The 14,855-nt window shown below is 45.6% G+C and overlaps 1 protein-coding gene across 1 annotated transcript in view; it reads right to left on the bottom strand.

Moving 5' to 3' along the window:
• Positions 1–12,934, bottom strand: part of pdzd8 (PDZ domain containing 8) — a 42,807-nt gene extending 29,873 nt beyond the window's left edge. The window contains exon 1 of the mRNA XM_006807069.2: positions 11,944–12,934. Within this exon, the coding sequence (XP_006807132.2) occupies positions 11,944–12,824 (881 nt within the window). The 5' untranslated portion in view covers positions 12,825–12,934. The remainder of the gene's footprint in view (positions 1–11,943) is intronic.
• Between the last annotated feature and the right edge of the window lie 1,921 nt (positions 12,935–14,855).

Below are 14,855 nucleotides of genomic sequence, written 5' to 3'. Positions count from 1 at the left end.
AAATGAAAGTGTGCTGCAGGCTAAGCACGCTGCACAAACGCTTAGTTACAATGTGCACAGTCTCACTGCAGGATGTCAGCAGATCTGCAGGTTGCAGTGTGTAATCCTAGCTACGGTGGCTGCTGCAGGACAAACAGCTGTAGCCACCGTTCCTCTGTGGTGAGCGTTGGCTCTCAGTGAGCGTCCACATCGATTTTCTGTGGACGAGGCTGTAAAACTGTGAAAGTTACAAGTCTGTGAGTCAGTGAAGCTCACCTGTCTGTGATACTGAGGTGAGTTGTTGACACTTTTAAGCTTTCTGTTGGTCAGCTCTTGTGCTTCTGCCGGTGTAAGCAGCTGCTGATGTGTTAGACGTGTTGGTTCCCTTTGCTTTGTTGCTTCTGTGGTTAGGGGGAAAGTGTTCACAGATGATAAAACAGACTGGGCATGTGAACATGCTTCTCCTCCATCTTTTAAGTACTACACACCGCCATTCCCCAGACATACAGCGTGGTCCATCTCACTGTGGCAGCTTCCACAAACGGGCGCCTGCGACTCTGTAATGGAATAACTCTCATCGGTATGAAATCCTTGGATCCTCCGTCTCCATCCGGGGTTCCTCCTGGTGCACGACAACGCCCAGCCTCATGTGGCGAGAGTATGAAGGTTCTGGGTTCGCCGACTTGCGCCCACGCTCGCCTGTCATGAATCCAACAGAACACCTTTGGAGCATACATGTGGGCGCCGTACAAACTACCGAGTACCACTGTGAGCTGTTGCACTGAAATGAACCGACCTGATTATTGTGGTGTCTTTGAAGTCAGCCTGTAGTTTGATGGATCCATCCTTGCCTTCCTTACACCCAGTCCATATCAGTACGGCTATGCAGCAGATTTTTCCCTTTGCTGAGTGAATTCTGCAGGAAATCTACGTCCACACTGTAACTGCAAACTTATTTCAACCTACAGCGTAACCCGACGTGCACCTCCAGAGCAGTGTAACCACTACACTAGCTAAATGCATACCACACCAACTTGAATGGTGTGAAAGGTTGCAGTTATGAGAAGTGTTCCTACGAGTCTTATTTTAAATGCACTATTTAATATCTGCCGCAGGTTCTCGGAGCTTCTACATACGATCATATTAGAAACAAAGTAACTCAAGAGCAAATATAGCAACGCCACATCGATTGGTGTGCAAACCAACGGCCAGCTCATTGGTGTGTCCGCTGAAACACACCAAGGAAAAGATGAAGCAAACAGACTCAGTCTCAACTTACTTGGCCGGCTTAAGTATCCAAGTAGTACAAAAAACAAAAAAGAAACATCCACAAATATTTCCAAAAATGAAGTGTTTTTCTTTATTTTAAATATTGTCTGATGAGACTGCAAACATTGAACGAACAAACACATTGGCCTCAGTCTGTGCAGACACGTGGCAGCACTGCTGCTATCACCGTGTTCGGCTTTAACAAAACAAAATGCAGACATAAGTATGCACATGAGCTGGTGTCACTGAACACAGCCTCATGTTTGTGCTCAGACCTCGGCCTGGTCCGCCGCTCCGAGCCGTGCTAAAGGGACCTCCGGCTAACACGCCGGGTTCCTGTCGGGCTCGTAGCTGAAAACTAGCTCTGCTAGCGACAGACAGAGAGGCGCTGAAAGGAAGGTACTGCTTCAGAGGCAGCAAGCACAGTGTACCGTCTCATGCTCGGGTCATCAGCTCAGCATTGATGACAAATGCTCACTGAGGAGTACAAGTTCATTTTGAGTGGATGCTGTTAAAAGTCATTGATCACTTTAAGCTTGAGGGAGCCTGTTTTATAAGCAGCTACTACACCGAGGGGAGCTGTGCTTCACCTGGAGAGAAACCAGCTAAAACATCTGATTCCCGACTACAACCCCAGATCTGTTCATGTTCACGCTTCCTACAGAGGTAGAGGATGAACATCCAGAAGGACGAGGCAGACTCCGTGGAGCCGACGTAATCTAAAAACAAAATATCAATTTTTATGGTGGCAATTGTTTCCCATGTGTTGCATTCATGTTAATGTTGTTGAGACAAAGATGCATCGGTGAAAACACTTCACACAGGTCGAGTCGCTCGAGAGTCACAGGATTTACAGAAAATGCAGTTTTGTGATTCATATCATTAATGGGAAGATAAATGTCTTATTGTGGGAGAGTTTGGTCACGTCGCACAGCCCCACCAGATGCAGACTACAGACTTACAGTAAGTCCAGCAACAGGACATCAGCAGTAACTACCAGACCCCATAGTTGGCTTGTACAGAAACACCAGATGGGAAAAGCAGCAACAGAAGTTTCAAAATAAAACTGACATGCATATAAATGATGCTACATACCTAAAACAGCGTGCAGCGTACCAAACACGACAGACAAAGCAAAGAATTTACATCCACCCAACAAAGTCCCAGATTGGCCCTGACTGTTTTCCCTCCAGCCCCAGGGAAACATGTAGCTTTAACGCTCCTAAATGGTCCACTGGTTACCTGTTAACTGGTTCCCTGTTAGCTGGTTACCTGTTAACTGGTTACCTGTGAGCTGCAGGTCATGTACAGAGGACATGAGAGTCATTTCATTGGACGTAAGGTTATAACACCGCAGGAAGGCTTGGCTTCGTTTCCAACGCCCACATCAGTGACTGTAAATACATGTGGAAGCATTATATTCATGAAGAGTCTTTAACGTTTGCTGAAAGCTCTGAAACACAGATAACGTGATGTTACCACGCAGCCAGACTTTGCTAAGTTCTGCAGATCAGCAAACAGAAAAGTGTGAGACGAGTGTTCATCAAGCTGAGGCTCACAGGCTCTTTACCATCCTGTGTTTCATATGTTAGTGGAGCATCTACAGAACGCTTTCCCCAAACATTGAAATGAACGCCTAACCTGACTGTAACCCTGACACTAAACGTCTTCAAACTCGTGGGGACGGGCACTTTGTCCCATAAGTCACTGATGGTCGCACCAGTGCAGTAGCATAGTCCTCACAAATCTCCAAACATGCTGAGAAACGCACCGCGAAACCACGCATGTGAAAATCTTACGTCACTTCCTCTCTCTGCCAACATTGCGACAGTTAGCGCCCAGTTAGCATTTCTCCACAGCTCTGCCTCCTTTTCGACTGCCGGGACATTTAAACAAGGGAGACGTCCGAATACAAACAAATTCATGCCAGGTGTTTACTGATAACTGACAGTGACATCATCATCACTATTCCAACCAATCCTCTCCACACAGACAAGCATGAACACACTCGACTATCACTACATCAAATTGAACACGCACACACAAACAGGATTTGTTCAGTTTACAATAGGGTTCATTCGCTCGGTCAGCAGGTGGCGGTATCCTCGTACACTAAACTGCCATTAAACGAACAGAAGAAGAAGACGACCTGCACATGCGCGGTACGGATCGGGGAGTGACATCTGTGTCCACATTCTGCATTTGTAGGCCGATTACGTTACAGCGATGAAGGCTGTCCAAATGTGTACACTCCTCCAAATGCGGCCAACAAAAATGCGTCCTTCATTTCCCCAGATTTGAGGGATGGGTCGGGCGTGTCCTTCGTGACCCACCATATCCCAGAATTCATAGCGTGGCCCAGACAACTGCAGTTTCCAACAATGGCGGCAGCTACTTAGTTTTAATGTCACTTTTATTCTTTCTGGGTCACAAAATAAACCTTTAAGATATTTTCAGGCATGAATGTAGCTGAGTAAACTTCAAATATCTGCTCAGTTTATCAAGACATCGCATATTTGCAAAAGCGCTCCGATGTTTTCGGAGACGTCTGTTACCCACCAGCTCGATAGCTGACCGGGAGCTCGAGGTCACTCGAGCCGACGAGAACAGCGAACTCCCGACACATCATTTTCAAACCCAGCGCCGTCTTTCGCTACTCAGGTTCAACATGATATATGAGTGTGGCGTGGGTGTGGTCTCTGGCCAGCTGCAGAGGAGGGGTGACACAGTGAGCTCCCGGGGCGGCGCAGGGGCGGGGTCGACAGGTGTGCTGGGTTCCGACATTGATTGTGTGTCTTTTTATGTTGACAGTGACAGTCGGAGGGGGAGCGGACGTGACAGCTGCAGAGAGCGGGAGTGGCTGTGAATAAACCCACATCTCTAAATAAAAAGTTTTGCTGTCAAAATAATCGCCCCAGCGTATGTTTATCGGGTCAAACGCTACAATGAGTCACTTAGAGCAGCGGTCTCCAACCTTTTTTGCGCCACGGACCGGTTTATGCCCGACAATATTTTCACGGACCGGCCTTTAAGGTGTCGCGGATAAATACAACAAAATAAAACTAGTACCGGTACCAAAAAAAAGAAGATTTATTCATAACAGACGTGAAAAGACCCAGGAAAACCGAGTTAATGATAAAAACGATAACAAAATAACGCTGAAAACCGATAAAAACCCTGAAAACTATACATTTCACACCTGAGCCTCAACTCTCACGGCCCGGTACCAAACGACTCACGGACCGGTCCGAGGCCCGGGGGTTGGGGACCTCTGAGTAAGATAACTTAAAAACGTTATTGTTTGACTTTTTCAGGGTTTGATTTGTTCCTGAGTGAATCGGTTTGGCTGAGATTAAAGTTACAGTTTTACACAAACGTCAAACTGATCAAACAGAATTATTCCAGTGTCCTGTTATATTTGACAAGAACAGACTGACTTTATTCAACTGCACCGAGACAATCTGCAAATTTCATTAAAGTTTAATCAACTATCATCTTGTCTTTATTTTTAGTGAGCACCTTAAACACTTCCAGCTGTAAGCTCATGATAGAGCAGATGCTGCTGGTGCAAGAAGCTGGACGGTTTACGTTGGACGTACCTGCTTGCTAACAGAAGCAGTCAAATAACTGTTTTAATGGCGCCTCCTTCAGCTGCAAGCAAATGCAGCAGCGATTCATTTACTCAAAGAAAGAACAGCAGCAGCTGTGTTCAGTAAAAAACACTTTATTTAAATAAAACCACAGTGGTGGGAGGGAAACAGAGAGAAACCACAGGTGAAAACAGTAAACATTGTTTTTAGATTGTATATGTTTCTATGTGTTAGAAGGCTTTTTAAAAACTGACAGCGTCAGATTAAATCTGCTTTGGTGAATGAAAACAAACAGCCTGAAACACTGATGCTGTGACACCGTGTGTCTGCACAGACGCTCTGAGCTCAGACCAACCCAGAGCCAGCAGGTGAAGAGCTGACCATGTGCTGGGCTCAGGGTGCACATCAGCAGGATGACCGACTCTCTGGAGAAGCAGCTGTTAGCCTCAAACCACGTTTCACTGTGACAGTCATTTATTCACTGCTTAATGCATTAGTGATGTAACAGTTTGCAGGGAGAGCTGCATGATGGCTGGGCTAAAGCTGCAACACACATTTGGCTCCCATCTGTGCAAATCCCAGAGTCCAGTCTTCATTACATCATCATCACGCTCTGCACGACTGTGGTGATGCAAGCTCGCATGCTTTAGCTGCAGCACTCTCCTCCGCACTCAGCAGTGTGTCAGCGGCTGAACAAATTCAATGTGCAGGTGAAAGAGGAAACAAAGACCCACTGAGAAGACCTGTGTAGCATGAACATCTCTGATGCCACCACAGCACGCCACAGCACGCCACAGCACGCCCAGCACGCCCAGCACGCCCAGCACGCCCAGCACGCCCAGCACGCCCAGCACGCCCAGCACGCCCAACTCTGCGGAGAAAACAGTAAAGTCGTCCCAGCATGTCCTGATACGTGATGCTCTGCTGCTCTGTGCATACACTTGGTTGTTTACATGAGCTCAGTTCATTCAGTTTGCTTTCATTGATATTGAGCCAAATCACAGCAGGCGCTGAAAGGAGCTTCGTGTAATGAACGACCCTCATTTATTAGAGATGAAGCCAGAACTGATGTTAGAGCCAGCAAACAACTCAACAGTAAATCACAACTCATGGAAACATGAAACATGGACAAAGTAGTTGTGCTGAAAACAGACGGTGTGAAATACTGAACTAGTCAGCCCTGCACTTTAAAACAGACCTGTTTAATCCTGTAGAGGTGGTGACAGAGGCTGATGGAGCATCCTCAGCGTGGCTCTTCAGGCCTGAACTCCATCTGTTTGGCTGCTTTCTCCACAGTTCCTCCACACGCTGTGGGCCGTTCTGTCTGCGCTGCTGCATCTTTCATCAGTATTGATTAATATTCCAGTAATGATCTGTTTGACCACCCTAATGGTGTTTTATCACAGGCACGTCCCATGTGAAGGTTTGTTTGATGTTTGGAGGCTTCCTGCCCTTTTTATGGCTCCACTGTGTTGTGTGCTGAACCAGGGATTGAACCATACACTGGGTGTTGTTAGAAACAGTTGTGATCAGGAAGTCACACAAACGCACCCCCATGACACACACACACTCTCACCTACACACACACTCTTGCACACATGCTTACACGTGCACACACATGCTTACACGTGCACACACATGCTTACACGTGCACACTAGGGCTGAGTATCATCACTGATTTCTAGAATCGATTCAATTCCAATTCACAAGGTCTCGAATCGATTCGATCCACGATTCGATTTAATTCCATTTCAATCTGGGAGATTTTGACAGTCAGAAATATTGTAATTCAGATCAGTACATTTACATATTTTTGTATCTATAAAAAGGAAGCTGACACACGCAAGACTTTATCAAAGGTGTGAGCGTCACAGCAGAGGCCTTTGTGTCAAAGCAGCTGAAGATAAAACAGAAACACATGAAGGTGATTTTCCTGTTCTGGATTTTATAAAAATATTCTGCAGTCGATCAAAAACAAAAGAAAACCGTTAATCAACACATGAACGTTACCTCTGAAGTTACAGAGGTTTTATTAGAGACACGGCGTTTTGCATTTTGCATAATTTTAAAAAGTCAGAGTGAATTTATGACGATGTTTATGTGAAGCTAGTTTGGATCTTCTTTTTCTGCTGGTTCTGTCAATATTGTTTGGAGAGACATCAAACTAACAGCTTTATGATCAGCGCATAAAGGACGTGAACACAAAGCTCGACCCGCCGACACATCAGAATCAGCAAGCTGTCGGCTTTCAGCCCCGACTGTGAGAAAGTCACATCTCACTGATTCTGATCCGCGGGTCGCGCTGTGTGTTTACGTCTGTGTGCAGAATCCGTGTTCCTGCTCTCATTTACTGTCTTAGCTGTTTGGTGAAATCTCACAAAATTTCAACAACCACGAGAGATTCTGGGCAAAATAAATTTATATTAAAAAATCGATTCAGGATTTAATTGAATCGATTTCACGTTATCCAAGCCAGAATCGATTTAATCGATAAATCGATAATAAAAACCCAGCCCTAGTGCACACACACACACACACACACACACACACACACACACAGTGCCTTGTCTTTGTAACCAAAGGGGGTTTTACGAGGGCAGGTACTCATGTAAACGATTGTTTATTGAAACGGGGTTTTCCAATAAAAGGCAGCGAGCGAGGCTGCAGTCGGGGTCATTTTGTGGTAGGATCGAAGTGCGTTCCTGAGATACCGACGACGCCTCCCTTGTGCAAGTAAATCGATCGACCGCTGTTGCTTTGTTTCTCCTTCACGAGAAGAAGTCTGTACACCAGCGGGACGTGGAAACACAGACCCAACACAAACCTTCAAACAACACTGAGGAATGTTAACATTGTAAGAGCTCTGCTATGACTGAAGTCCGGCTGACGAACCCACAGAGAGACAAAAAGGAGTATTTGCATATTAACCAAAAAAAGAGAAATGAGGGGTTGTTGTTTATGTTTTCCATTTAGCCGAGGAATCCATGAACCACGCTTGTGGAAAGTAACGCGGTGTAAGACACACCGGGACTGTACGCACAGGCTGATGCTGTGATGACATCGTGGTCAGCTCACAGTCTGGGACTGCAGCTGGAGAAATGCCTCATGGGCATCACTGCAAGCTCAGCGTAGCTGCAACGCACTCAAACACTACTGTGCAACCTTTACAGTGTTATTAGATACACTGGATACACACATGGATAGGACCTTATTCTTGATTCAAGATCAGCTGTAAGCAAAGTTGGTGCACACATGCACACACATGCACACATGCACACGCACCCACACATGCACACACATGCACACACATACACACATGCACACGCACCCACACATGCACACACATGCACACATGCACACGCACCCACACATGCACACGCACCCACACATGCACACGCACGCACACACCTGTAAGGACTCACAGCAGTCAAGTAGGTCCAAGAGAGCAAAGAGGAAATCGTGCTGCTGTGAGAGTCACCGCTACGCTCCAGCACATCGCTCAGTGGAACAAGCCCCGCCTTCATCAGACATGGTTAATGTTGTCAGTCTGACAGCTGGACTGCAGACACGCCCATCAGCAGCAGCTACCTACCACGTCTGCTCTGACTTGATAAGAAGCCGCAGTGAAATTACGAACCACTGACCCGAGTTTCTCTTTCTCAATGACACAGTCGCTCCGCTTTCTTCTGCTCCTGTCACTGTAAACTAAACGGTGCTGCAGAGCCTCCGTGACCGAGCGCGTCCCGTCCTGACTCTATCATGCACCCAACACAAACACGACAACGAGCTCACCTGTACAAAGCTTCCACTGTTTCATCAGGACAAAGTGTCCATGAGGATTTTTGATAATGCAGAGCTGTTGTTTCTCTCAGGCTAATAAAGCTCATCTGTTTGTAGCTTCCCCGTCCTCATGCTAATGTTAAGGTTTAACAGGATGACAGCTAAGCTGGGACCCTCTGTGGCTCATTACCACGGTCAGAAGCCTCCTCTGAAGGTGTAAATGCAGCATTACACACAATACCTGCTGTGACCATCACTGAAACCAACCAACACCACGGCAGCAGTCACTCAGACTCAGCTGCAAGATGAGCGAAGCCAGGAGCAGCACCCTCCATGGGGCAAGACACTGGAGGCCGAGCAGCCAACTGCCTCGCTGCTCATAGCTGAGGCCAAGCACAGACTCACAGCCTTGGCCTAACAATGCTCGTGTCAGAAGGTGAGGACAAATTATAGCTAATAAAATCAGGTTAAAAGTGGAACCTGGGGCAGTCAGGATTTTGGAAAAGTCTGTTGTCAAAATGAAAATGACTTGATGTCACAGCATCCTTCGTCTGGAGTTTGGTACCAACATTTATGAGGACGATTAAACCATCCTTACAAACAACATGATTTGTTATTAACACTGAAAACAGAAGTTATAGAAGCTCCAAGTGGGAGGAAAGGATCTGAAATGTGACTCACGTAGTGGGAGAAACTTCCAGCGAAGAATTTGGCTCCCAAATGCGAGTGAACGTGCCAAACCAATGCAGATGCTTCCACCCAGGAGCAGTGCATGCAACAGATGCAGGTGGCAACGATTCAAGAGGGACAGCAGTTCAGATGCAGGAGCTTCACTCACACGAAGGCGGAGCTTCACGTAGAGCTGGCTGTGTGCACGTTTACAGTCAGCGACTATAACTAGAAGAAGAAAATGCTCCTCTGCTGCTGTGATGATACAGAACATCTGCTTCTCAGACTGAAGCTGGAATATGGGCTCAAAAGGAACCAGTTCAGACCTGGCAGGAAGTCTCATGTTTCCATGGTAACGATGGCTAGGATAACATCTACATTCAGATCCGTCTAAATCGGGATGGGAGCTCCAGGCCTCGATGATGATCCAACACAGCTCCTTAAAATGCTAAATGACGTCCTCAGCGTGTCCCCTGGTAATGAACCCATCATGTGGTTCAGGTGTGGTGACCCAGGAAGCTGCAGGACAGTGGCTCTCCAGCCTGGACCCCCCCACCCCTGATCTAAACTCCCGGGTCAGAAACTCTGGTTAACAGCGCACCAGTCCCGAGATGATCGACGTTGAGTCCTATATTAATGAAATTTGGAGCGATAAGCACGTTAGCAGAAGAGCAGCGTTAGCTCCGTGAGGCCAGAGTGTCAGTGCAGGCGCTGAAGCAATGCTAAAGCTACAGACGCTGGCCTGCAGGGACCTCCATATGCTCAAGAGATGATCACCTCACTCTGTTACTGTGACACAGTCGGAGTTTTTCTAGAAAGCAGCACAAAAAAATCTACCACAAAAAAACTACTTCAGTGAGGGCTCCAATCACAGCTGACCAGCTGTCAGCAATGTGAACACCTGCAGAGACGCTACGGACACATCTGCCTGCACTCTGCAGGAAACACTTTCAGTTTAACGTCCTGTCATTAATGCAAACTGTGGAAAACTCATGTGTGGAGGACGAGCGAGAGGGGACATCTGAGACACCTTTACAGTGATCCAACAAGCTGTCATCAGCAGGTCTGATGTTATGGGACCTGCCTCTGTACTACACGCTGAAGCTGAGGAGAGACAGCAGAACACGCGCGCCACGGACACGCGCGCCACGGACACGCGCGCCACGGACACGCGCGCCAAGTACAAGGGTTGAGGTCAAATATTCAGGTGTGCTGTAGGTTTACTTTTGTTCTTGAGAGGGAGCAAGTCAGAACTATTGGGTCTCTGAGGTCACATCGTTTTCAAACCCAGCGCCGTCTTTCGCTACTCAGGTTCAACATGATTTATAAGTCACTTAGAGCAGCGGTCTCCAACCTTTTTTGCGCCACGGACCGGTTTATGCCCGACAATATTTTCACGGACCGGCCTTTAAGGTGTCGTGGATAAATACAACAAAATAAAACTAGTACCGGTACCGAAAAAGAAGATTTATTCATAACACACGTGAAAAGACCCAGGAAAACCGAGTTAATGATAAAAATGATAACAAAATAACGCTGAAAACCAATAAAAACCCTGAAAACTATACATTTCACACCTGAGCCTCAACTCTCACGGCCTGGTACCAAACGACTCACAGACCGGTACCGGTCCGAGGCCCGGGGGTTGGGGACCTCTGAGTAAGATAACTTAAAAACGTTATTGTTTGACTTTTTCAGGGTTTGATTTGTTCCTGAGAGAATCGGTTTGGCTGAGATTAAAGTTACAGTTTTACATTAAACAGAATTATTCCAGTGTCCTGTTATATTTGACAACAACAGACTGAGTTTACTAAACTCCACCGAGACAATCTGCAAATTTCATTAAAGTTTAATCAACTATCATCTTGTCTTTATGTTTAGTGAGCACCTTAAACACTTCAAGCTGTAAGCTCATGACAGAGCAGATGCTGCTGGTGCAAGAAGCTGGACGGTGATCTGATTAGTCGACTATCAAAATAATGGTCTGTGGCAGCCTGACTGACACCTTTAAAGAGAAGCTTAGGACCCACCTGTGCAAGCTTGCTTTAAGCTTTATTTTCCATCTACTTTTGGATCATGAAGCACTTTTTAACCTTTGTTCTTGAACAGTGTATATAAAACTTTACTTGCTACACGTAATAAAGAAAAGGGGAACAGTTCCTCTCTTGAACAGAGCTGAAACTTTCTCACTGCTTAAAAGAAGAACTGGAAAGAAAGTATCATTCAAAGCATGAGCTCAGCAAATAAACAATACTACACAAAGTTAACTCTTCAAGAGTCTGAAAGGTCTGACAGCACAAACATTCATTTCTAAGCTACTGAGCCATGGACGGACTTGTTGCCCGGGTGTGCAGACAGTAACCCACAGCACGTCTGCCCACCTGCATGTTCACTGTCATTCTGTGAGTTTCCCTGATTACTTTATATCTTTCGAGTCATAATATTGTGTCTCAGTGGGTTCATTTGTGTGTTTTGTGACCACTCTCTATAACTGAGCCTTTGCTTTGTGTTTTTGGTCATTTAACAGCTCTTTGTTGTTGTCTGGTTGTGGGAGTTTGGGGTGTGGGGGCTCTCCCCAGGTGTTTGATTTCTTAGTTTGGTCCTTTAACATCTCATGGCTCACATGCTCAGCACACTCTACTCCGCTGGACCGTACCTGATTTTGTAGTTGGGTAAGGTGTGTTTCTTCTTGATGACCCGTTTCAGCTGGTTGACTATGATGGAGGTGAGCTGAGGCAGTGGCCTCCCTTCAAACTGGGACTTCACCTCAAAATCCACCAGTGGATCCTCGAGGAAGGAGAAGGACCAGTGGGAGAAGGGCACGCGCGTGAACTGCAGCCTCAGCCTGCCCACCACGCGCCGCATCTTAACGAACAGGTAAGCCGACTTTCCGAACACCAGCTCGACGTCGATGGCGAGGTGGAAGCCGCCATTGTACTCGATGTCCACCTCGAAGTTGAGCTCTTCGGGCATCCCGTCCTCGTTCAGGTGCACCGGCTTCATGAGTTTGGCGGTTTTAAAAACCGGCAGCGAATTCCCGAGAGAGAAATCTTTCAGGCTGAGTCCCTCCAGGAGCCGACCAGCTGTCTTGGTCTGCAGCAGCTCCTCAAACTCCACCTTAATCTTTTTGGTGAGCCAGTGTCTGACGACGGGAGTGTCTCTGAGCTCCCGGAATAGGAACAGAAAGATAGCGTTTAGGAAATGGCACGTTTCGGCTTTTCCTGCATCGATGGGCTCGCTTTGGGAAGGCGGTGGCGGCTGTTGTTTCGGGCCGCCGCCGGTGACGGCTGCCTCCTGCTGCCGCGTAGAGGCGGCCTCTGGCTGCTTAGATGCGGTACATGTCGTGCTGTCCTGCTGCTGGCCTGCTTCGGCATGATGGCTATTAAAGTAATCCTTCAGCGCGTTACCGGGCACTACTTTGACATACTGCACTGTCCTGCCTACGGGCTCAGGGCTTCTCCGGTATATTAGCAGGAACTGTACTATCAGAGTAACGACTGCACCGAAAACCGCGGAAACGAGTATTAAGTAAATCATGTCGAGCACGCGCCCTGGTATCCTCTCAAAGTGTTGTGATAACACGAAGTTCTACTTGGGCGCTCTCAAAGCTGCCATATCATCGGCTTCTTTCCTGAGCTTCTCTTAGCTTCTCACCTGATTGGACGAATGGGTTACGTGACTGTGCGTGATGACGAAAGCAGGTTTTGGTGCGTTCAAGCAGACTGCGAAACCTGTTGACCGGAGTCGCCGGGTTCCTCTTTGTAAACACGGCTTTCCTTTGGTCACAGTCTTGAACATACGGCTGCCATGTTACCGAAAACCATCACTTCCTCTAAATATTCGTGTTTATTGTTCATATTTTAGTGCAAATGTATTCATCGCCAATAGAATAGATTAGAATAGAATAGAATAGAGTGCCTTTATTGTCATCATACAGATGTACAAATGCATCTCCAACTCAGATGAGGGAGAAGAAAGGGGCGTGAGGTGCAGTTTCTGCAGCACTGTATACATATGATAACCAGTATTTTTTTAAAATATACACACACACACACACACACACACACACACACACACACACACACACATATATATATATATATATATATATATATATATATATATATATATATATATATATATATATATATATATATATATATGATGGGTGTGTGTAATATACAAATTAACAGTTATGTTATTTCCTCTTTGTGTGAAAAAAAAAACCCCCAAAAAGCACAAATTAAAAATGTGAACGAATTTAACTAAAACCAAATCAAAGGGGGAGACTGTCTAAGACTGTCTAGCATGTTTTTCCTGAACAGTCCTGCAGGGGTCACTGGTGTCTTTCTCACTGCTTTGCACTTTTTTTTATTTTTGTTGTTTTACATTTCAAATGAACAATTAAAGAAAACGCACGAAGACAGGTATCATGAAAAGAAAATAGGCATTGCACATCGTTTGTCTAACACTATGACACAGGTGGAGCATGGTGGTGGCAGCATCAAGCTGTGGGGTTGGCAGTAACCACAGAGGGAATGACAGATCCACTGGATCCAGCCAAACAAAGAGAAATATTTGATTTATCAGGATATCCTACAGTCCAGATGGAATATGGAAGTCACGGGATAGAATTTAGTGTTAGGACCAAAACACTGAAAGTGTAAAAAACACCCAATCCCCTGACATTTGGCTCATTTCTGTTCAATAACTGTATAGTTAACAAAACCACGTAAAATGTGCTACTGTGCCGTCCCCTTTCAGAGGTACCTCAACAAATTAATTAATTACAAATCAATGCGTAAAGTTGATTTGGTCTTTTTATTATGCATATTGTTTCCAATACAGCCCTTTTTGAGCCCTTACATCTTTTTAAGTCATCAAGTAAATAGTATGAAATTTTAGGACAGAAACCATATATAATATTTAAACTAAGAACATATGCTATTTTAATTTAAAAAATAGATAATCCTTTGAATTTCATGACACTACCATGTTTAAGAAACAGTTGGGTTGCGGCTGTGTTGGCTTCATCAGGTGGAGGCTTCTAGCTTGGTTTCACAGCCTAGTGTGAAGCATTAGGAAGAGAAATCAGCACCTACGAGACTAGGTCAAGGTCAAGTTTATTTCTATAGCACATTTCAAACAGCCAATGTTGCACAAAGTGCTTAACAATATAAAAATGGCATTAAAAAGCAACAATGTAATACATTAATAACAATATAAAACAATGATAGGACAATAAAAGAATTAAAACAATAACTAAAACTATTTCAAATAAGACCAAAATGCTTGGGTCATAGTGTGTTAAAAGCCAGGGCATAAAAATGTGTCTTTAGTAGTGATTTAAAGTGATCAAGTGTTTGTGCAGTTCTAATATTTAGGGGGAGATTATTCCAGACTCTGGGACCTGCCACAGAGAAGGCTCCATCGCCACGAGATTTGAGATTAGTCCGTGGGATGGACAGCATTCATTTTGAGCTAGACCTCATGTTTTTTCCTGGAGCATAAACAGAGAGGAGCTCAGACAGGTAAGAAGAGCTCGGGCGTTAAGTGACTTAAAAACAA

The sequence above is a fragment of the Neolamprologus brichardi genome, unplaced genomic scaffold (genome assembly GCF_056152115.1).
Source record: "Neolamprologus brichardi isolate AB-2024 unplaced genomic scaffold, ASM5615211v1 NODE_ptg000032l+_length_1147064_cov_1, whole genome shotgun sequence".
Lineage (NCBI taxonomy): Eukaryota > Metazoa > Chordata > Actinopteri > Cichliformes > Cichlidae > Neolamprologus > Neolamprologus brichardi.
Note: the sequence above shows the minus strand (reverse complement) of the source record. Positions and strands in the feature narration are given on the sequence as shown.